Raw genomic sequence first — 24,348 nt, 5'->3', positions numbered from 1 at the left:
TGTGTGAAATTATCAAATTGATACTCAAATTCCAGTTATGATGGGCTTTTTTCATCGTACATTCGAATAGTAATTCAGATTTGTTTTAATAGGTATCTGAGTTAGAGCTCAATTTTTACGTACTCGAACGTTTTGTCATAAATCCGGGACCTCCCCCCCACCCCCCCCACCCCACGCCCGCCCCCCACCTTGAGCTACCTGGGGTACATTTACCTCTGCCAGTGCTGTAAGTTCGCTTCGCGAAGCCCCCTGCACGCAAAGTTCCCCTGTGCGTGGTTGAACACCGCGAAGGGGCAGCGTTCTAACCGGGTGGGGTGTGTGGGGTGGACACCGCGGCGCTAACCCAGCGTGCCTCAACGCCAGAGAAGAACCCTGAGAGCCTGCAGACTGCTCTTGGAATTCGCCTTTTCGGTTTATTTTACGAGTCCCCCGCACCCCCCCCCCCCCATCTCTCTCTCTCTCTCTCCGTAATGACCATAAAGGCGACCGCGAAGGCATTAACCACGCGGATATATCTCGTGGTACCTTTTTTTACGTCTTTTTTGCCGGCCAAATGCAGCTATTCTGACAATTGTTAATGGCCGGTCGTAATTTTGCAGTAATATTCGTGGCCGTTCCTGCTAACGAAGGCAAGACTTACGATTGGGTGACCGGACTAGTTAGCCTCGCTCTGCTGATGAGACCCAGAAGGTTGAAACCGGTCCAGAGTTTGCTTGGTCCGCAGAGCCTATTGGCTGACCGGCTAAATCGAAGTTTGTTCTTTATATGTGGCGACACGTAACCTGAATGGTGTTCTGCTTGTACTGTGCAATGTGTTGGTATATATGTATAGGGGTCCCATGGTGTTCACGGAGAGACCTTGCCTATACCTCCAGCTAGCCCAGCGGCCTTCTTTTTAAGACCGCAACCCTGCTGATGAGATTAAAATAAGTCAAAACCGGACCACGTGTTTTCTTTTTCTGCTTAAGCAGATGCTGGTATAAAACATTGTTCCAGAAGTTAAATCGCGCGAGAGACTTAAACGCGCAACATCGTCATTATCATCAGCAGCCACGATCAATCCACTGCTGGATGAAGGCCTCCCCCATCCCTTACGGTCCCGCTGTGCAACAACAAACTCGGCACTTGCACACGAGCTCACTTCGTTTCTCCCACCGTTCCTAAGGGTACGGCGAATCGGGGTGACCGTCCCGGGCCCCGCGATTTGGAGAGGGGGGGGGGCGCTTCGATGTCTCGGTGGTAAATGTGATACTTCCGGTGAAGTTTGAATGCGTCGATGGTGGGGGGGGAGGGAACCCACACGGTGTGAGGTTTACCCCGGGCCCCGGCGAATCACGCGGCCCCGCATATGCCTCCAGGTAACTGTGAAAAGTTCAGCACTCTAGGGAGCACACAGAGTAAACCTCCTAATATTCCGTTGGCATAAATCAAAGTAATGATCAACTTTTAAGCTACGACCAAAGGCGTATTGGCTCTTATCCCGGGCGCTTTGTTCAGCCAATCAGAAGCCCACATTCTAAACCCTCCCAACCAGTGCCGGATGAAGCTAGTGCGGGGCCTGGAGCATATGTTATAAAGGGGCCCTAAATAATAATAATAATAAAAACAAATTAATATTAAAAACACAAATGTTTTACTTACATAGTAAAGTAATTGTATTTTTTAATTTGCTATACAGCCAGATAATACGACAAATCGCTAACCTTAAACACCCGGTCGTTCATAAAAGTTGAAGGCAGTCTAGTACTATAGTAATAGAGCAAGTGCAGAATCACTGAACCGGAATTGATAGCTTGCAAGCATTTAGCGCGGGGCCCTTAAAAGTGCGGAGCCCATAGCTACATCTGTAGCTACTTTTGCTACGAGGATAACCCGGCACTGCCCCCAACGCGTCTTCTTCACTCGTGGTCTCCAAAATAATGTAGCCCCCAACAGACGCATCTCACGAGGATCTCAGTCCAGCCCAGGGCTCATAACAGCCACCACTGGGTGAAGCATTGAGTATCTGGTGATGTGGGCATTTTTTGTTCTTCACTTTTTCCTAAGAGAAGCACACCGCGTGATTCAATCACGTACAATTTATACGGGACGTGTTGCCGATTTCGGAATAATGTATACATATATAATACAGGGTGCTTCAAAAAAAGTTGTTAACACTTGTGAGAATTTGCAACAATGCCACAATAAATGTGCCGCCGCCTCCGGGCTCTGGAGACCTCCTGGAGAAGATTCCAGGCGTAGCGTTGACAACAATGATGGCGAACAAGTGGGAGACTCTTTGAATTTTTTAAGCTATTAAAATTACATTCGTTATCATGTCACAGTGTATTATCCGTTCTTTTCCCATTAAAAACGATAGTCCCATATAAGTTTTAACATTTTTAAAGCACCCTGTCGCTATAGTGTCTCACAAAATTCGGGTCAATGATACGTTTTAAATGATCCGAAATTAGTACCTCAAACGAAATGGCATCACGTATATTGCATCACTTACCACTTTTCATTCCAAAACTCGGCGTCACGTGCCGTCGGACGAAGTGTGGGTACTTACAGCTCTTCCAAGGCATCAGAAAAAGTGTGGAAGAGTAGGCCAACTATCCCCCTGGAGGAGTTCTGAGTAAGCTCCCTCTAGTTGGCGGCCTTCCGCCAGCAGTGGCGTGAGCAAGCAAATTGCAGGGCCGCGCCTGTACCTTGTATTGTAATCATTAACCAAACGGCTCCATTTAAATCCTGAGAAGTGTGTTTTCAATGCAAGCACAGAGATAACTGCGTTAGGATAAACGTTCTGTGCCGTACAGAAATCAACGTCTCGCCCGAAGTAGCAATGCTAGGACAACTGCAATCGACTTGATTCTGGTATTTTATTAAGCTGTTAGGCACTTTATTACTTGAACAGAATATATTTTTTAAAAGCACAATTTTTCACGCAAATCATTTAAATTCAGTCTGATAATTAAACATCGATCTTATTCTGAAAAAAATATATATTGAATATCTCCATTGCATTTAAAAACGATAAAATTACACACTCAGAGTAACGTCCACTGCATTTGGGACTAAGAAGGATGCAATATCAAGTTCACAATTTATATTTTAGTCCAAGGATACTCGGGTCGGAGGTTATTTGCATATGACCCACCGACCAACTGCAGGAAGAGATGAACAACTAGGTTTAACACCTGAGCAGCGTGGTGGAATAGTGGCGCGGTGGTGAGCACACTGTGCTCAGAAATCCAGCAGCCTTGAGTTCAATTCCTGGCCACAAACAAACATCATTGGCGAATATCTGAATCGGTCATGTGACACCTGTTCACTAAACCGCAACTAACCAGCTCTTGATTTAAAGCTTTCGTGACTGCAGTAATTCATATTCTTAGTTCTTTCGGTAAAGTCACGTTGAAGGGAAACAACAAAATAATAAAATATATATAAAACAATACAAATTCTCACGACGTTTCGACCATAACACAAACGGTCGAAACGTCGTGAGAATTTTTATTGTTTTATATATATATTATTTTGTTGTTTCCCTTCAACGTGACTTTACCGAAAGAACTAAGAATATGACCAGCTCTTTTTCACACATGTCCAGGCCACGCTGGTGGCGAAGTATGGCAAAATTACCTCTATAACTAACATGGCATAAAAAAAGGCCTGGACATGTGTGAAAAAGAGCTTCATAGCTCATCGGATTTTCTCCAGGATAAATAAAGATTCTGATTCTGAAATTGACACAAGGTCTGTATATTATTATTATCACTACCTGATTGAGGAGCTGTATGTGCATGTAACAAATGAGTTTACAATGGTGAATGTTGCAGGCAAGGTCGTTCGAAGTTGCATAACAAACTCCGACCACCATGAATACTGTGCAAAGAGCCAGTGCGATTAGCTGTTTACACACACACGCACGTGCACGCGTATGTAGCGCTTAAAACCTGCTCAATCACCGTAGCTGCCAACATATTCTGCAAGTATAATAATGGGGGGGAAATTTGTGTTCTTTTTTATTTTAGTAACCCGGGACGATTCGTCGATAAGGTGGATGAATGGAATAAAAATTGACAGACTACTTTTTGTTGCGGTCGAGGAATCGCGGAGGGACCCCCCCACCCACCCCTACAAGCCAGCTGATTATGCCGCCGACTTCACCAAGCCACGCCCAGCACCTCCCGCCCAGCGGCACGCGTGCAAATGGAGACGAGACATATCTCCCGCCTCCCATCTATTTTCCGCGTTTTACCCGCTTGGTCGAGCGATCGGCACCGATAATCGGTAGCGTGATCCACCGACGGCTCATGCAGCCTCCTTCCCCGTGACGTTTTGCTCCGGCAAGAGCGGACGGTGGCGGACGAAGGCCCGCCCGCTGGGGGGGGGGGGGGGGCGGGGTGAGCCCATTCGAGCAACGCCGGTCCCTTCACCGCGGGGTTCCTTTTCGTTTTCTTTGCCTTCTTCACGACTTAAGCGCAGAGCACGAGCGGACACCGCGTTCCAAGATCGAGAAATTCCGACCCGGCGCGAGGGGAGCGATTTGCGTGTTTTTGTGGCGAAATTTTTTTAAAAAGCTCAACAAATCGTGACCGGTTGAGTTCCCGACGGGACATCTTCCAGACGGCGTTCTGTGCGGCGGCGAACCAGCAGCTCGCTCCGAAGCGATAGACGGTGCCGTTCAAAAGGGAGGGGGGGGGGGGGTGGGGGAGTTAGAGACCTACGCGCAAACTCCCCACATGGAATTTCGCGGCCATGCCGACCACCCCCCCCCCCCACCTCTTAGCTCCGTGCGCTCGGAGCTTCTGTCGGGTAAACAGGGACGGCTCCCGACGCCGGGTTGCGGTCTTGTGGGGCGCGAACGACGGACGTCGTCACCCAAACAACAACAACCACAACACCACAACACCACCACCACACCGGCACAACCACCCACCCACTCCCCAACACCTCCCCATGCGAAACCACATGGTAGAGCTGTACCGTGCGACCACGCGTGAGCACAACATCCCCAGCCACAGTGCATTCCCGCACAATCTCGACTCTTTCAACGAACTCGAAGGGTTAAGCCAAGCGACGGGGGCGGGGGGAGGGGGGCGGCGAGGTTGCAAGTCGTCAATTACGCCAGCGGCAGCAGTTGGAGTTATTGCAATGTCTCCGAGTACGCTGTTAATTGCGAGATCCCGCTGCCCTGTGGCGGAGCCGCTAAGCGTGCGGGTGCACCGAGTAATTGGGCGGTCGGATGTCATTGGGCCATCTGTCCCGCAGCAAATGTCAAGTGGAGCAGATTCGATCGATGCAAAGCATTTCTTTAAAAAAAGAAAATGCAAGCACCCACCGCCGTCTCTCTCCGCGCATCTGCGATATGGCGCAAATTCAACAATGGGGAACTGCGTGCCAAGGCTTTGACCGACGCGATTCCTTGACCTTCGTGGTTTGTTTAAATATAAAAAAATGATCTTTCGTGAGTATTTTTGTTCATTTAATTTATATTGCCTATGGCAGCTTGCTTTGTTATTTTAAACTAAATCTGAATACATTCAAAGTTTTGGGCATTAACGTAATTTATTCATTTCCTGAGAACTGTGTTTTTTTTTGTTTGTTGCGTTGGGTTCAGTTGTCCGTTCTGCCGCACCTCCGATGAGCACGGCCGGCCACGTGCCGTGCGAAAGGAAGAGTTCACCGCACGTATGTAACTTGCCATCTCGTGTGAAAGCGCTCCGAGGCACCTCTATCGAGACGCGAGTTGCACGGCGTAAATGATGAAGATTTAACTGCACGCCCGCTCGGCGCGGGGGGTCGGGCACAGAGGGGCCACGGCCCCAGCACTGCCAAGAGCGGGGGCGAGGGGACACACGAAGGAGACAGATCGCTCCACGCCGCCACCGACGCCAACGCCCGCTTCAATCGCTGTCTGTCGTAACATCTCAACCGCGTCCGACAGCGGCAACGCGCAGCCTCTATCCACCCCTGTTCTTCTTCGTCCCTTCCACCACCCCCCACCCCGGAACCTCCGTTTGGCACGGTCGCCTACATAACGGTGCGAAAGACATTTCAACGCACGGACGTACGTGCGTGTGTGCGTGTGTATGTACCATTGTTTTCTTTTTTAGCTTTGAAGGACTCGTGGAACAAAGTGCGCTTAAATAATACCGGTTCAACCTTTCATTAATTTCACCGTTGAGCCGCCCCGGTCACGGCGAGCGAGCGAGTGAGTGAGCGAGCGCGCGCTTATGCCGGAGTTCGGCGAAGACGCTCGATATCTCCCCCCGCTCCCGCCGAGCGTCGCCGGTGCCGGGCGGTGGTGGTGGTGGCTTGGAGACCTTCACCAGTTCACCTGGAGCCAGGCGAAGGCGTGCTCGTATACCAGCAGCATCACCGCACCCCCTGCGTGCGAGGCAGGACAGAGGCGCATCAGTGTCGTTGGCATCGAACGAAATATATACGTAGAAAAAATATAATTATTGCACAATGGAGTACTAAAACATGTCCGCGTGCTGTGCAGGAGGATCGTTGCTCCGAAACGTAGCCTAGCGTATACGTATGTTTTCCATTTAAAGCCCACAGCGTTATTGACGAATGTTGCCGTGTTTGTGGTTTGTGTTTTTTTTTTTTAAAACGACAATAGACCGTGGTTGTGAACTCTAAACCATGGACCCATTCCTAACTTGGCACTGCCCCCAAGTACATGCGCGTGTCTAATGGCGGTGTGGTTTGGGCAGGCCTATCTGCAAAAATCACTAAATCTCGGACAAAGCAACTGATTGGCTAAATCGCTGGCAACAAATAGTTGGTCCAATTGAGCCGCAGGAAAGATGGAGACGGAGGGCACCATGAGATACACTGCACGGTAGGCGCAGTGTAAATAAAAAAAACAATGACGGTGACGACGATAAGAAATGAGACTTTCCAACTCCGTTTGGCGGGTAGCACGTTAACGGGCAATGACAGGAAGTATAACGAGGGCTGACCTTTACCGCGCTCTTGCGGTGCCTGGTTTCCTCCGGCGAGCGCAGGAACGCAGGGAACGCACGTGCACGTGGGCACGGAACGGCGAACCGAGCGTGCGTATGGAGCAGGGATGAAGAGGCCCCTGCCACGGTTTGTCTATGATTGTTAGATGGTCGCTAAGGTTCAGGTCACTCTTGCCAACCGGGCTATCGTGGTTACGCTAGTTCAACGAAAGTACACCTGAAGCCTGAACTCGAGACGAGCGATGTCACCGGCTTCAACTGCGTGAGTTTCAATGTCGCGTTGAAAGAAAGACATAAAAAAAAACACTCGCGGGGCTTTTGAGCTGCCAGCTTTTTTTTGGGGGGGGGGGGATATTTGGTTATTTTGAGTTCACAACTTGTCATTGCACGTCGAGAAACATTAGGCGGCTATGTTAATAGCGGCCTCGTGTTTAAAGGGGGGGACTCTCGCCGTCTCAATGCCCGCGCCCGATGAAACTCGCGCTGCCCACGCGGTGCGATTAATGCGCGGTCGCGCCAGATCCATCACCGGCCACTCCCACAGTGGCAGTGGTCAAGAGACCAGACGTCAAAGAGTTCATGCCACGAGGCGGTATGACTAGAATAATAATGATAATAATAACGCTCGCACTGAATAGTAATCATGGCACCATGCCAACTCCGGTCATCCTCGCAGCAGCGGCAGCAGCGGCAGCGGCTTTTTGGCTGCCCATCCGGAATTCCCTTCCTTCCGATGTTAGGAAGCCACTGGAACTGTGCACTTGCAAATAATCGAGAGTGGAAACTCATTTCTTTAGAACTGCTTTTTTTGCGTTTAGTTTGATGTCCTTCCCCCGCACCTCCGACTAGCACGGTTGGATACGTACGGTGCGAAAGAAGTTCAACGTACATGTATGAGAAGAGCTTCGCCGAGCCTCTGGACTCTTTTACTGCCGGTTCGATCTTGCTCACTGCAGTACTCTGGTTTCTTCTGCACGTGAAGCCGAACGTTATGCTAATGAATAGTGGCGTTTTGGAAAAATCGATCCACTGCTGGATAAGGGCCTCTCAAACGCTCAATGCTCCGCACAGACGCCGGGCGGATTGTTACCATGTACATTTTTTTTTCATATTTATAGAATTTATTGCAACCGTGTGGTCATGAATTCCCTGAATGTGTTCTTTGCGGGGGGGGGGGGGGGGAGAGTCCAGAGTATTCGGCTTGGGGAGGCCTTCATCCAGCAGTGGATTAACCACGGCTGACGATGGTGCGGTCGGGATTATTTTACAAACAGGTAGGGGGACTCGGGAGCGTGAGTGGAATTTCCTTCCTCTCAGCACCGACTCAACTAAAGTATAAACTTTGATTTAAAGCTTTCGTGACTGCAGTGATTCATATTCTTTGGTTATTTCGGTAAAGTCACGTGACTTTACCGAAAGAACCAATAATATAAAGTATAAACTATTTTTTTTTATTTTAACAGGTAAGGCTCACTGAGCTAAACAGCGTTTTGTTCAGCAGCGCCCTGGCTACAAATGAGAGCTCAACAAAGAGGCTCATCACGTGGAAATGCATAGCAGCCAAAAACTCGAAACGAATGTCGATTCTAAATGTGTAGGGAAACTACGAAGGACCCGGAGAACAATCCACAATACCATGGGAAGAGTGAGAGAGAGACACGCCAACTCGAAAGACACGCAAACTCGAAATATACAGCAGGCGTCAGGGTCAGAATCGAATCCACGACCTCCTGCATATCAGGCGATGGAGTTAACATCTCACTGCCGATAGCCGTGGAAGCAAAGGAGAGGAGCAGCACTCTGAGTTTGCTCTCCCCGGGGCTCAAACCCAACGCTCTCTCTCTCTGTCTCTATATCTGCCACCGACACGCAGCACAGTGTAGGTGGCACGTGGGTTTAACGGAGAACCCATTCGCCTTCCTAGATTTGGCAAGTAATTCCGTTTTTTTTTATATTTCTCGGCGCAAAAACATTGTCGGCACCGCTATAATCCTTAACTTATGACTACGCTGTCAGCGGGTTGACAAATGTGGTTTCTGCTGACGCGCATTTCACGCATATTTTTCTGGCTTGCCCGAGTGGTGATTATATAAATGTATTGCATTTTAGCACCGTGCAAGAGACCCACGATGAAAAAGGGAGCCCGATTATTTTTCAGCTGACGTTTTGGCTGTTCTCTCCCCCCTCCCCCCCCGCCGAGGCTAGCACCTGACGGACACGCATGCACGGTCGTAACGGAGGCCCGCTCAGATTCGCTTTCTCATTCGAGAGGAAAAAAACAGTTGTGAATGCGAGTATGACACAATAAATAAATAGACACACACACACACAACCGCGTGGTTGCCGTGTGCGCGTCTTCTGGGTTGTGCTGGGAAGCCACCGGCGACAGAGCGGAGCGCCGCCTTGGCTGGAGGAGGCGGATGTTTGTTTTGCGTTAACGACGGATTCATTTAGGGGCCATCCATTCAGTGCACACGCATGGAGGGGGGAGGGGTTAACCCAAATGCGTACGCTTGCGAATGGGGAGGGGGTCTATTGACAATGCACGCATAGGAAAGGGGGGGGGGGAGTGGTGAAGCCTCGATAATAATTTGTCTACATCGGCCTTGAAATGAGTTAGATAGTCCGGCGGTGGACTATCTGTTTGCTTAAACACGTTAATATTATTAATCCCTGATCGTTTCTGCGTGGATTAAATATGGGCCGTTCTATAGGATTCGGATGAGGGGGGGGGGGGCGGGTGCGTCAGGCTGTACGTACGAAGGTGGGGGGTGGGGGGTGTAAAAAGTCCGCGTGAGTACAGGGAGAGGTTCAAGTTTTGACAGATTTTTGCGTGCCTACTAAATGTGTGGCCCCTTAAGGGTTGTCGGCGATGTGTTCGGCGTGACGGCACGGCACGTTGCGGCCTCCCCCGTAACCGAACGATCCAGGAGAAAGGAACAAACACAATTGCCGGCGCGTTCTGGCACGGCACACGGCGTGAGCCGCGACTACCGCTCAACGCGAGCTACAACTTCGGATGACATGTCTCCGAATGCTGTTTTCTTTATTTATTTTTAAATTGTATTCCTATCTCTCCGTACGATTCAAGAGATCAATCGCAACCCAGTATCAATCCACCAACCGATTGAAGGGCCTCACCCACGCCATGTCGGTCACGGGGTATTGTTGTTGTTGTTGTTGTCACTCACCATACTTCACCACGCTGGTCAGGGCGAGTTAGCAGGGTGGGTGTGGGAGGGCCAAAATGGGTTCCGATGTCCCTTTGGTTGTGAGTCGCGGTCGGGAGTCGAAACTCGGGCCGCTGCGTTCACAGCTAAACCGCTGTGGAAAGCTCAAAGCGCAACTGCCCAGTCTTCTTCTTCTTCTTTCGTATAAGCTGCTTATATCCAGCAACAAACTACAATCTCACGTGCAGCTGGTCAAGCCGGAGAAGCGCGTCAGGAGCAGCGGAGAGTTTAACCGTCGCCGAGAGTGTCTCCTTCGTGTCTGTGGGTCGGGGAATTGCGTCGTTGTACGTTGACGCGTCTCTTCTGGGTGACCAGAGGGGCACGCGGACTGGAGAGTTTTTCATTGTCCCTGTTGTGCATCGGGTATCCGCGTCCGCAGCCATGGCCTGTGCAGCGGAAGCGATTGAGGGTGAACCGCGAGCTGCTGCAACGGCAAAGCCACGCTGGGGCAGGATGGGCAGCCCGCTTACCTGGCCCGAGTCGCATGACCTTTGGCAGCAGTCCCTTGTACAACGCGAAGTACCTGCGCAGAGGGCAAGAAGCAACGATAAGCGAGTGCAGCGCAGGGATTACGAACATATACGCGTGTACAGTGAGGGAGAAAAAGTATTTGATGCCCTGCTGATTTTGTACGTTTGCCCACTGACAAAGAAATGATTGGTCTATCATTTTAATGGTAGGTTTATTTGAACAGTGAGAGACCGAATAACAACAAAAAAATCCAGAAAAACGCATGTCAAACATGTTATAAATTGATTTGCATTTTAATGAGGGAAATAAGTATTTGACCCCTCTGCAAAGCATGACTTAGTACTTAGTGGCAAAACCCTTGTTGGCAATCACAGAGGTCAGACGTTTCTTGTAGTTGGCCACCAGCTTTGCACACATCTCAGGAGGGATTTTGTCTCACTCCTCTTTGCAGATGTTCTCCAAGTCATTAAGGTTTTGAGGCTGACGTTTGGCAACTCGAACCTTCAGCTCCCTCCACATAGGATTAAGGTCTGGAGACTGGCTAGGCCACTCCAGGACCTCCATGTGCTTCTTCTTGAGCCACTCCTTTGTTGACTTGGCCGTGTGTTTTGGGTCATTGTCATGCTGGAATACCCATCCACGACCCATTTTCAATGCCCTGGCTGAGGGAAGGAGGTTCTCACCCAAGATTTGACGGTGCATGGCCCCGTCCATCGTCCCTTTGATGCGGTGAAGTTGTCCTGTCCCCTTCGCAGAAAAACACCCCCAAAGCATAATGTTTCCACCTCCATGTTTAACGGTGGGAATGTGTTCTTGGGGTCATAGGCAACATTCCTCCTCCAAACACGGCGAGTTGAGTTGATGCCAAAGAGCTCCATTTTGGTCTCATCTGACCACAACACTTTCACCCAGTTGTCCTCTGAATCATTCAGATGTTCATTGGCAAACTTCAGACGGGCATGTATATGTGCTTTCTTGAGCAGGGGGACCTTGTGGGCGCTGCAGGATTTCAGTCCTTCACGGCGTAGTGTGTTACCAATTGTTTTCTTGGTGACTATGGTCCCAGCTGCCTTGAGATCATTGACAAGATCCTCCCGTGTAGTTCTGGGCTGATTCCTCACCGTTCTCATGATCATTGCAACTCCACGAGGTGAGATCTTGCATGGAGCCCCAGGCCGAGGGAGATTGACAGTTCTTTTGTGTTTCTTCCATTTGCGAATAATCGCACCAATTGTTGTCACCTTCTCACCAAGCTGCTTGGCAATGGTCTTGTAGCCCATTCCAGCCTTGTGTAGGTCTACAATCTAGTCCCTGACATCCTTGGAGAGCTCTTTGGTCTTGGCCATGGTGGAGAGTTTGGAATCTTATTGATTGATTGCTTCTGTGGACAGGTGTCTTTTATACAGGTAACAAGCTGAGATTAGGAGCACTCCTTTTAAGAGTGTGCTCCTAATCTCAGCCCGTTACCTGTATAAAAGACACCTGGGAGCCAGAAATCTTTCCGATTGAGAGGGGGTCAAATACTTATTTCCCTCATTAAAATGCAAATCAATTTATAACATTTTTGACACGCGTTTTTCAGGATTTTCTTGTTGTTATTCTCTCTCACCGTTCAAATAAACCTACAATTAAAACTATAAACTGATCATTTCTTTGTCAGTGGGCAAACGTACACAATCAGCAGGGGATCAAATACTTTTTTCCCTCACTGTATGCTGAACTACTTCCATACCGTGTGTAGCCAACCGTGCTAATCGGGGTCCTTACCGGGGATGATGTCGTGGCTAGCACACCGGACCTTACACTTCACAGGCCGCCAGTTCAAGTGAGAGCTACAGTCTCTCTCCGCCCGGCAGTGTAAGTGGGTAGACCACCGTGAGTTGATCGGCAGGTCGAGTGGGGTGGGGTAAAGTTTGGGATACTCCCACCTATTCCGCGTGGAAAAGTAGGCCAAAAAATGCGTTCAAGAGGCACTGCCCAGTGCTCGCTCTCGTGGAGGCCCTTACGCCGGCAGTGGCTTGAGCAGGCAATTGCAGGGACCGCACCTTTAACTTTCAATCCGAGCCCTTGCAACTCTTGCTCTGTAGTCAACGCTCAATTGTCCATGGTAATTGGAGGCCACGGGTGGGTCGGATAAACTAAAAAGTGAGAATGCAAGGCGAACGTTCATTATTATATCAGACGTCTTCAATGCGGCTATGGTGTACGTACAGCCCATTCTCAATCCACTGCTGCATGAAGGCCTCCCATCCCGAGTGGATCGCGGGAGCTGTTTGACCATACTTCACCACGCCGGTCAGTGCGGTTTGGTGACTGGCTCCAATCGATTTAACTCCAGAATAACAATCAGAATGTTTATTTAGACTGGAAGAAATCTGATGAGCAACGAAGCTCATTTTTTTTCCCACAGATGCTTCAGTAGGACATCGGTTCCCGAAGAAGAAGAAGGAGCTCCCAGCACGTGGACCGAAACGTCGGACGTCGCGCCGAAGCGTGCACGCGTTGCGGTGCGCGACCCGAGCGTGCACATCGGGGAGCTACGCGGCATGTCCACGGGGAACCTTTCGCAGCGCTGTCGCTGCAACACGCACAGTGTTCGTGTCAAAACCTCTCTCAAGGCCCCAAAAGGCACCTGGTTGCATGCTCCGGCACATGAGAGGGTCTCAGGGAAAGAAAAAAAAAACGCACGCACCGCCAGGCACTGCCGACGTTTGTCAACGTTACGCTACTGCAAGGGTAAGCTGCAGCGCCGACTGCATGATAACCTCGTAATGGATTGGATAATTACAGTCCTGGGTTACAAGTTTATTTCTTTTCATTCCCTCGTTCTCATTTTGGACGGTTTATGTTTTGGGTTGTTCTGTCGCTTTCCAACTACGAAAGAGGTTGACAGCGTGAATGCATTAGCTCTGTCTCTCTTTGTCTGTGTCTGTCCGTCTCTAACGCGGGGATCACGATAACCCTCGTAACCAAGGTTCAATATGAGTCAAACTGTGGTATAAAGTCCCGTGACTATTCGGGTCTCGCCAGAGAGAAAAGACCGATCACATTGATCAATGTTTTTGTTTTTTTTGCAAAACTCAGCGATAAATGGATACGCCTCTTCTGCCAAGGCGATGAGATCACGCTTCATGCGTGCGTGATGTTATGTCCGTTTACCGACCTGCAAGGCAACTCTCTTGCTGCTATTTCATATCCGCGGACGAAGGTAACGGTGGAAAGTGTCTCCAAATCCGTGGTTACGTCGTGTGATTTTATTTTTCCCACCCGTTCGAGTTGGGGATCAGATACCGGTCAGAATCTTTACGTACACCGGACGAATCCGATGAGCTATGAAGCTCTATTCAACACGATTGTCCAGGAGTATATATATATTTTTTTCTCTCTCACAGATATTGAGCCAGTAGGATCCCAGAGGCGAATGCGGGTATGCCTTACGTGGTTGGTCCAGGGCAGAAACGCGATGCAAGGGGTTATAAGTCAGGATCGTCATGACCGAATCACAGCGGGCATGAATATGTATGTTGACCTTCTTTCGCACCATACGTAGCCAACCGTGATAACCGGAGGTGCTACTTGGAGGTGTGTGTTCTCTTATCCACGTGTTCCTCTTTCTCTCTCACAGTGTAACTCCTAGCGTGCACCTTTTCGTGATACTTTGCGCGCTATTGAGCGAATTAAAAATTTAACCATTTAAAGGCAATAACTGCCATCTTAGTTCGTTGGAGTAATGCATTGTGCGCAATGAATGGTTATAACAGCTTTGACATTCTGTCTCCTGAATCTGGCCCTGAGGATAAAAACTGGGTACAATAACATTTGATGAAATTGGAAAATTAAATTTTGAATTTTATTTTTACAAACGTGAAGTAAAACAATCCGGCTAAATCAGATCACAATATCTGATCCGCGCCAGGCAAAACATCATGTTCAAAGACCCATATACTTGTGAAGCAAAAAAACAAGTAAACTACAGCATAATATAAAGTTACAAGCTAAACATAAATTTTCAAATTCATACAAATCAAATTACTTTCTATTTATTGCTATGCTAGAATCATTTATGCACTATTAGGCCCAGGGGTCTGAGACGGGATATTCATATATAAAACAATTGTTCTATATAGCAGACGCAGCTACTGCGGGTGTAATGGTTAGTCCTGTACACGGGACTTGCAATTCAAGGGTGCGAGCTCGCGTACGGTAGGGTAAAGCGTGGCTACTGCCATCTAGTCCAAGACGTTCACTGGAGATCCTCGAGAACGCCCAAGAGTGGAGGCCCTTCCACTAGCAGTGGCGTGACAACATTGCAGGGCTTGCGCCTTTACGTGCGGCTCTTTAAGGGAACTTGCTGCTTCGTGACACGATATTCATTAAGGAACCACCACCGTCTCGTATTCACCACACAGTGCATTGCGGCTATAGAAATATTGAGAGTTTTTTTTTGTTTAACGGCATTCGAAAAAATTGTGCTCTGCTTGTTATTTTGGTTGTCGACCGCTGGTTTCGAGTTTTATGCCATCTGCCCCCCCCCCCCCCCCCCCCACACCGCTTCCATTTACCTTCGAAAATCTCCAACTGTTGACCCTACATAGGACATATCCTACCAGGGCTTCACTCCATTTCCCCTGCTGAATATGTTCTGGGCCGCCGGTAGATCGGGTGCCACGTGACGAACACGACCAGTAAAGCCGCGTGCAGCAGCGAGAGCTTCACTGGACGTGCCACTGAACTGAGCTATAAACTAAAGTATATATATTTTATTTTATCAGGTAAGGCCCAGTACTCAGCTATATAGCTCGTTTTCAGAAGCGACCTGGCCACAAATATTGCCTCAACGCAGTGGCTTACCACGTGGGTATGTCGAGCAGCACGAATACTGTAAACGCGCGACGTTGATTCTAAATGTGGAGGGGGGAAGAACCGGAGGACTCGGAGACAAATTCACGCGACCAAGGGAGGAGAGACACCCCAAACTCCAAACATAAAGCAGGCGTCAGGATCGGGATGGAATCCACGACCTCCTGCGTAACCAAGCGAGGTAGTTAACATTTCACAGCCCACCGCGGCGCAACGGCTCCTCAATTTTCTGGCTTACCGAGCCGGACAATCCTCCAATGACGAATTCGCGAAAGAGCCGTCAATCTGCGGGTGCTCGCTCGCTCGCTCTTACCCTTCCTCCCTGTACACCGTGGCGATGGTGCCCAGGCAGGTGCGGTATTTGATTTCCCCGGGCACCGGCTGGGGGCCCTGGATGCGGCTCTTGGCCACGTCGAAGGGGATGTTGATGACCGAGCCCAGAGTCCCCGCCAGGAAGCCGATGAGGACCTTCCGCAGGAACTCAAGCCTCGAGTCCTGGCGGGGTGATGGGGGTGGAGAACGAATGGTGGTGATGTCACGCCGCTCCAATCGTGTGCGTGTGTGTACGAGTGGTGTGTACGATCGTGCACCTGGCCTGGCACAGGCGCCGTGGTGATGTCACCGTCACATCGTGTACGAGTGCGTCTGTGCGCGTGTGCGTACCAGTGCTGGGGAACCCGAGTTCGATTCCCGCTCACGGCCACCAACACCGGTGACGATTATCTGAACCGGTCCTGGGCCTCCCCTAGGTCGACTCAGCCTCAAATGAGTACCTGGTGCGGTGTGTAAACATCTTCACTGGGGGAGACAAAGGCGGCCGGGCGTGGTGCTGGCCACCCACCCCCTCCTGTGCCTTAATAGGTACTTTCCCCAACAGTCTGTTAAGGCTGTACAAGGGAACTTTGTCTTTGGTGTAGCGGTTAGTGTATTGTGCATTGAATCCAGCAAACAGAGTTCGAGTCCGAGACGCGGAAAACCTCACTCGGGAGAGATATCTGAACTGGTCGTGGGCCTCCCTAAAGTTAACTCGGCATTCAATGAGTATATGTTGCCCCTCGGAGACTACTAACCTTTCACCAAACCGCACTGCGCAGCGTGGGTGAATAATCGCGTGTAACTTGCAGTAGATGCTTAAAACGCAGCGAGCTCCAATTCCGCACTCTTGATGAAAACTCAAGTCACGGAAAGCGTCCACCAGCATCGGCACGAATATCGGAAGGTTACCAATTGAATGTATTCATCTGAAGGGGAGTGGTGAGGAATTGTGAGCCGATTTGTTTTCGCAGAGAGACAAAGAATCCCCCCGCGTAGCCTGAACAGACTGTTGGGGCAATTGGTGTTAGCGAGCAGCAGCACCGATGCGAAGGTTCGCCGGGCACGCCACGCCAGGACGCCTTTGTCTCCCCAGTGGCGATATTTTACGCATCGCACCAGGCACCCATGTGAGGACGAGTCGACGACCTCGGGGTGGGGGGGAGGCCCAGGAGCGTGAGCCTGGAATCGAACTCGGGTCGCCGGGTTCGGGGCGCGGCGCCCTGGAACCTACGCCACGCACGTGCGTTTCTGAAGACAAGTCCCGGTCACAGGATGTGCGGAGGAGAAGAGCGCACGACCAAGTGGTTTAATGCGGCCCGCGCATCGTTTTCAGTTTGATTCATTGTCAGCGGGGAGGCTTTGGCTGCACGTTTATCTCCGAACTTCGGGCACTCTCTGCCACCACTATTGACGGCTCGCGTTTGAATTCAAATCGATAGGTCCAGTTGAATTTGGGGACAGTGCAGAACTCTCTCCTAAGCAGATACAGGTTATTGATTTTGCTAGCCGCTGTGTTAATGACACTTTAGTCTCAGGAAGGTCTGAAACTTTGACAGTAATAGCCTCGCTTTAAAAGGGGAAAGCCTTTTTTTTTGGTCTAGAATTACACATCGAAATGATAACATCAGTTGCAATCTCCATTTTACTTATTAAAGGCTAATATCCTTTACAGAATGGAATGAAATGGCCTGGTCCACCAAGTGTATTTGTTTTCAAAGTTTCAGCTTCCCCCCACCCCAACCACCTCCTCCTTAACCCAGTGAAACCGAACTGCCGTGAAGGGCTTAACAAAGGCCGCCATACGCGCGGAGACCACATTCGCTGATGTTTTGTAGAAATATCCTACCAACTGGTTTTTATTATTTGCCAATTCTGCCCGGTTAGTTAGAAACCACGCAGAGGAATGTTGCGCGGTTTGACAGAGGGACCTCTATAAAGGCGAGGCGAACGCGCGCACTGTATAATGACGCGTAGCGCCAAACATCTGAGTTACTTTAAATAAGTAACATTTGCATGAACCCAGCGGTTAAATTAATTCTGGCGCTGTCACCTTTTATTTTATTGACTAACCACACTTTGTGCTCCGGGAAGATTTGTTCCTCCCTGGGTAGCCTCGTCCCCGCCAGAGAAATGTGCAATTTCCAGCACTCGTCTGCGACAACCAATGGAGAGAGACGAGCACCGCACCGGGTCTTGTTTTGAGTACGGGCACATGACCATCATAATCGTCATCAGCCGTGGTCAATCCACTGCTGGATAAAGGCCTCTCTCTAACCCCGACGTCGCCTCTCGCGAATGCTGCGATGTTTGTTGTACGTGGACACGGTTTGTTTTATTTGAACCACGGTGATCGGTGTTCATCGCGTAAGTATTTTTTTTTTATTTCGGGGGGGGGGGGGGGGGGGTGTATTGCATGGCACTTGCATTTGAAACGTAAACATTGCGCGCGATTCCGCGAGCGCTTAATCACGTCCCAGAACCGCTCGACTTATCCCCATAGCAATACGCCGAATAAATACACAATACATGCACAATAAACATAAATTACGGTTATGTATTTTCCACTCATTCTCCTCTGCTGCCCCCACGGTCTGTAACTCCTTTGCCGCAGTCGTCTGTGCTGTCGACCTTGCAGGGTTAAGAACTTCCTTCCCTCCCCTCCCCTCTGCCAATGAGTGACAGCTTCTGAAAAAAAAAACACATGCCCTCTTGTTTCTGTAACAGCGTCTGAAGATGCACCACGCTGGCGAGATGTTAACTACCTCGCCTGGTACACAGGAGGTCGTGGGTTCGATGCCGACCCTGACGCCTGCTGCTGTATATTTTGAGTTTGCATGTTCTGTCTCACCGTGGTCACGTGGATTTTTCTCCAGGTCTTCTGGTTTTTGCCCTCGAACATGCATTAAGATTATTTTAGGAACATGCGTTAAGATTATTTGACTGCTATACATTTATATACATATATCCAAGCGATCCATGTATTGTTTTGTCCCACCAACTTTGTACCCATGGTGCACCACGACAGTGGGGAGTAGAGTCGAGGATGTGACGTTTGGAGAATGAATCGGGAAAGGGGAAGACAGAAGAGAAGTTATGGGGAATTACGAGGAACAGACTGGCAAAGGGAGCTCAGAGATGATGATTGGGAGGGGCTGCACGGAGGAGGAGCGGCGTCTGTTTTCTCAGGGGGCGGCGACGGGGAGAGGGGGGTGGGGCTTCGGAGTTGGGGGTGGCCACACATAAGTCACGTGGTTGACTGGAAGCTTGAGCTGATTTAGATATGCAGTACAGCACCGTATGCACGCATGCCACGTGGCCCTATCTGCTGATTTTGTAACTCACGGATGGGGAGAAGTCAGATGGGTGAAGCAGCGACAGGGCGGTTCCCACGCTGCACTACAAACCCAGCCACCCTGGTTCGATTCCCCGAACACCGGCTAACATCAGTGGCGAGCCATATCTGAACCGGTCCCTAACCCTTCACGACCCCCCCCCCCCACCACCACTGACCCCACGGGTGAGTGACACGGCATGGGGAAGACGGACTTCGTCCAGCAGTGGATGGCATGGCAAGATACATTGCAGGTGTAATTTTAGGGAGCTCACATCCTCGGGCGCCACGTGTTAATAATGGACCGCCGAATGCGTGTGACGTTAAACCCCAGCATGCCTGTAAGCAAGTGCTGTGGCCGATGCCCAAAGAGGCCAGCACTATTAACGGAGCAAAGGACAGAGTCATTTTTCGGCTTCATTGTTGGATGACAAGCATCACCTGCAGTTCAATACTGCCATCTAGTAACCGTCGAGCCTAACATACTGGATTCGGGATGACCGAAAAAAAGTCACAGACCGCCTCGTCTGTCTGTTCGCGCCAAAAAAACGATGCTGAAAAAGGTAACGGAGCAAGGAGCACCTCGACCGTTGAGAAATGTTAAAAGCGGAGTGAGATTTGAAAATTGGTTTGCAATTAAAAGGTTTAAAAGTCTGCAGCCTACCCCTTTCAATGGTATGCCACTGTACATCCGCGATATACATTACATGCGACAATCAGCCTACAGCGCGCAAAAGACAAAGATCCCCCGTGCAGCCTTTAGAGACGTTTGGGGCAAGTGCGGCACGTCGCACGAGGCGGCGGAGTGGGTCAACAACAGCACAGAACACGCCCGGCCGCGTTTGTCTCTCCGGCGCTGACGTTTCACACCCCCACACCAGGAGGTCCTCATCTGAGTCAACCCAGTGGAGGGCCCAGAACCGGTTCATGAAATTCGCCGTCGTGAGCGGGAATCGAGCTTGGGAGCGCAAGGTCCGTCACGTGGTGCCAGAGCCAATACCGAGCAGCTCCCGAGATCTGTGATGGTTGGTGATGGGGGATCTGTGATGGGGGATCTGTGATAGTTGGTGATGGGGGATCTGTGATGGTTGGTGATGGGGGATCTGTGATGGGGGATCTGTGATGGTTGGTGATGGGGGATCTGTGATGGTTGGTGATGGGGGATCTGTGATGGGGGATCTGTGATGGTTGGTGATGGGGGATCTGTGATGGTTGGTGATGGGGGATCTGTGATGGTTGGTGATGGGGGATCTGTGATGGTTGGTGATGGGGGATCTATGATGGTTGGCGATGGGGGATCTGTGATGGTTGGCGATGGGGGATCTGTGATGGGGGATCTGTGATGGGGGATCTCTGATGGTTGGTGATGGGGGATCTGTGATGGTTGGTGATGGGGGATCTGTGATGGTTGGTGATGGGGGGTCTGTGATGGGGGATCTGTGATGGTTGGTGATGGAGGATCTGTGATGTTTGGTGATGGGGGATCTGTGATGGTTGGTGATGGGGGATCTGTGATGGTTGGTGATGGGGGATCTGTGATGGTTGGTGATGGGGGATCTGTGATGGTTGGTGATGGGGGATCTGTGATGGTTGGTGATGGGGGATCTGTGATGGTTGGTGATGGGGGATCTGTGATGGGGGATCTGTGATGGTTTGTGATGGGGGATCTGTGATGGTTGGTGATGGGGGATCTGTGATGGTTGATGATGGGGGATCTGTGATGGTTGGTGATGGGGGATATGTGATGATTGGTGATGGGGGATCTGTGATGGTTGGTGATGGAGGATCTGTAATGGTTGGTGATGGGGGATCTGTGATGGTTGGTGATGGGGGATCTGTGATCCTTGGTGATGGTGCGATCTGTGATGGTTGGTGATGGGGGATCTGTGATGGTTGGTGATGGGGGATCTGTGATGGCTGGTGATGGGGGATCTGTGATGGTTGGTGATGGGGGATCTGTGATGGTTGGTGATGGGGGATATGTGATGATTGGTGATGGGGGATCTGTGATGGTTGGTGATGGAGGATCTGTAATGGTTGGTGATGGGGGATCTGTGATGGTTGGTGATGGGGGATCTGTGATCCTTGGTGATGGTGGGATCTGTGATGGTTGGTGATGGGGGATCTGTGATGGTTGGTGATGGGGGATCTGTGATGGTTGGTGATGGGGGATCTGTGATGGTTGGTGATGGGGGATCTGTGATGGTTGGTGATGGGGGATCTGTGATCCTTGGTGATGGTGGGATCTGTGATAGTTGGTGATGGGGGATCTGTGATGGTTGGTGATGGGGGATCTGTGATGGTTGGTGATGGGGGATCTGTGATGGTGGGATCCGTGATCCTTGGTGATGGTGGGATCCGTGATGGGGGATTGGTGATGGTTGATGATGGAGGGGGGGGGGGGCGAAAGCATACGACCACACATCTCAAGACTCGGTGGGAGCTGCCTCGGTTTTCCGTGCGGGGTTTGCAAAACCAGAAGTACCACTTCGGAGGCCGCGTGCTCAGTACACCGTACAGTCAACACGTGGCTCTCGCCACTGTACAAAGCAAATGCAATTCAGGTGCTGCGTTTGTTTCGCCGGACAAATCTCTCCACCGCCCCCCACTCACTACCCCCCACCCCCGCAGCCGCCCCGCCTCTTTTGGTGGGGCGGCTTCGGGGGGAGGTGGCTGGGAGATGTTAACTACCTCGCCTGGTATACAGGAGGTCGTGGGTTCGACCCCGACGCGTGCTGCTGTATATTTGGAGTTTGGTGTCTGTCTCTCTCTCTCCATGGTGGCGTGGATTTTTCTCCGGGTCCTCCGGGTTTTCCCTGCACGTTTAGAAACATGCGCTTAGGGTGTTTGGCTGCTCTGCATTTCCACACAGTGAGCCACTTCGTTGAGCTATCATTTGTGGCCAGGTCGCTTCTGAAAAATAACTACATAGCTCCGTGGGTACTGAGCTGGTAAAATATAAAATAGTTTAGTACAGCACAGCAACGGGCCGGTGTGATGTACTAGTGACGATTTGGCACGTTCTGTTTACGTGACAACCCTTACTAGTTGGCTGTGTCGGGTGGTGGCGGGTTTTAACGACACATTTATATATTTACGCGATCTAACCCAAAACACCCCCTCTATTTTGGATGATACTGATCGCAAAAACCTACGTGTTAAACTACATAAAAGAGTTCAGTTTGTTTTCTGTGAATGGCTCACAGAATCGGCCGCTGGCACACAAAGATCCCCCGTATAGCTTAAACAGACTGTTGGGGCAAGTGCTGTTAGCGAGTTACACCCACGAAGGTCGCACAGCACGCGAGGGGGTGGGTGGCCTGCACCACGCCCGGCCGGCTGTCTGTGTTCTCCCCAGCGGAGACGTTTACACCATCTCACCAGGTACTCATTTGAGGTTGAGTCGACCTAAGGGAGGCTCAGGATCGGTTGAGATTATCGTCACTTGTCCGGGAGCTGGAATTGAACTCGGGTCGCCACACATACACACACGCACGCACGCGCACGGGCGCAAGTGTTTACCAAATGCACGACCGTGTGTGGTGATTTCGCGGATTGTTCTCTGCACGCTCCGCTGTCAAAACACGGGTGGAAGTGGGAGCCCCAGCGACTCGACCACGGTGCCGCGCGGGCACCACGAAAGTTCAGAGGACCAAGGCCCACGGGGGGGGGGGGGGAGGCGCGGACGCAGCCCGCGACTTCAATTCATCAGGCGCGCCATGGCCGCATTGAGACCTACTGCCACTCCGACCCGAAAAAATAATGCCGTTCATCCGTCACTGCATCGAGCATGTTAGCCGCACTAATCGGGCACTGGAGGGAAATATATACTGCATATATTTTTACCTGGCCACGCATTAATGTGTCGTGAGTGTAAAGATGAACACATCGATTACATTAAGATGCTTTTTTTATTGTGGTAATTTTCCCAATTTCTGTGAATTGTGCAATAGGCGCCACATAACTAGATTGAAGATCTATTCGCATATTGCACAGCATTGCAACTCCTTATGTTGGTCAACGGCTCACGAAAGCGGATATACCAGAGCTACGTCTCAGTTCCCTTCAAGTGGCAACGCAATCAAACTAACATGTAAATTCCTCAGAGGTGGAACTTAGCCAAATTCGTTTAAGATACAAATATGTAATGTTACAAGATTTTGCGTGCAGTTATTGGTAACCGGGCTAAGGACCATCTTACTCACGATACTTGAGGACCACAGTTTAATAATTATCAGAACACAGCTGCCTGGATTTGAACCACTGACCTCTGCAGGGCCAGCTCAGTGTTGTGACCTCTGAACCACCGCTCATCTGATTTCTCCAGTCTAAAATCACGTTTCTGTCTCTAACCACCTATTCTTGGTTCTTTCGGTAAAGTCACCACGTAGAAGGGAAACAACAAAATAATAAAAATATAAAACAATTAAATTATCACGACGTTTTGACTGCAAGAAAATTTGAAAAAAGTGGCGTTTTTTTTCTTCAAATGTTACTGCTGTGGTTTCACACCTGATGACGATTGCTTGTGTTGCAGTCGAAACGTCGTGAGAATTTTATTGTTTTATATTTTTATTATTTTATTGTTTCCCTTCTACGTGACTTTACCGAACGAACCAAGAATATGAATCCCTGCAGTCACGAAAGCTTTAAATCAAAACCTGACCACCTAGTAAAGGAAACCATTGAAACAGACGGATCGAAGAATGGACGCCGTCACCTGTTAGCAGGAGCGATGCTTTCAGATGCACTTTCGCGTCCATCTGGAACGCTCTTCCTTCCGATATTAGGAAGCCACTGGACGCTATGCACTTTTAAATCACCTTCTAGATTGAAAACGAACTTCTTTAGAACTACTTTGTTAGCGTTTAGTTTGTTGCCCTTCCCCCTGCACCGCCCTTCACCACGGTTGGCTACGCACGGGTGCAAAAGAAATTCATACGCACGCGCACGCACCTGGCTGCAGGGGACGATGTCCTTTACGTTGTGGTAGAAGCCAAAGTAGACCATGTTGAAGACTCCGTGTCGGCCTAGGGTCGCTGTCAGGCCCTTGTTGAGGCCCCGCATCCCAAACCCGTCGCGCCGAACGATTTCTCTCGCGGTCGCCCACGTCGATGGTTGCTGTGCTCGCAAACGCGGGGGGGAGGGGGGGGGTAGGGGGTAGGGGGGAGAACTCCAC

General features: G+C 50.3%; 1 protein-coding gene across 1 annotated transcript in view; it reads right to left on the bottom strand.

Moving 5' to 3' along the window:
- Positions 1-2,842: 2,842 nt before the first annotated feature.
- SLC25A21 (solute carrier family 25 member 21) overlaps positions 2,843-24,348 on the bottom strand; it is a 140,083-nt gene continuing 118,577 nt past the window's right edge. The window contains exons 7-10 of the mRNA XM_032948334.2: positions 24,126-24,290; positions 15,837-16,018; positions 10,663-10,715; positions 2,843-6,375 (exon numbers count right to left, since the gene is read on the bottom strand). Of these exons, the coding sequence (XP_032804225.1) occupies positions 6,314-6,375; positions 10,663-10,715; positions 15,837-16,018; positions 24,126-24,290 (462 nt within the window). The 3' untranslated portion in view covers positions 2,843-6,313. The remainder of the gene's footprint in view (positions 6,376-10,662; positions 10,716-15,836; positions 16,019-24,125; positions 24,291-24,348) is intronic.

This window comes from Petromyzon marinus, chromosome 6 (genome assembly GCF_048934315.1).
Source record: "Petromyzon marinus isolate PM22_M1 ecotype Great Lakes invasive population chromosome 6, UKy_Petmar_22M1.pri1.0, whole genome shotgun sequence".
NCBI lineage: Eukaryota > Metazoa > Chordata > Hyperoartia > Petromyzontiformes > Petromyzontidae > Petromyzon > Petromyzon marinus.
Note: the sequence above shows the minus strand (reverse complement) of the source record. Positions and strands in the feature narration are given on the sequence as shown.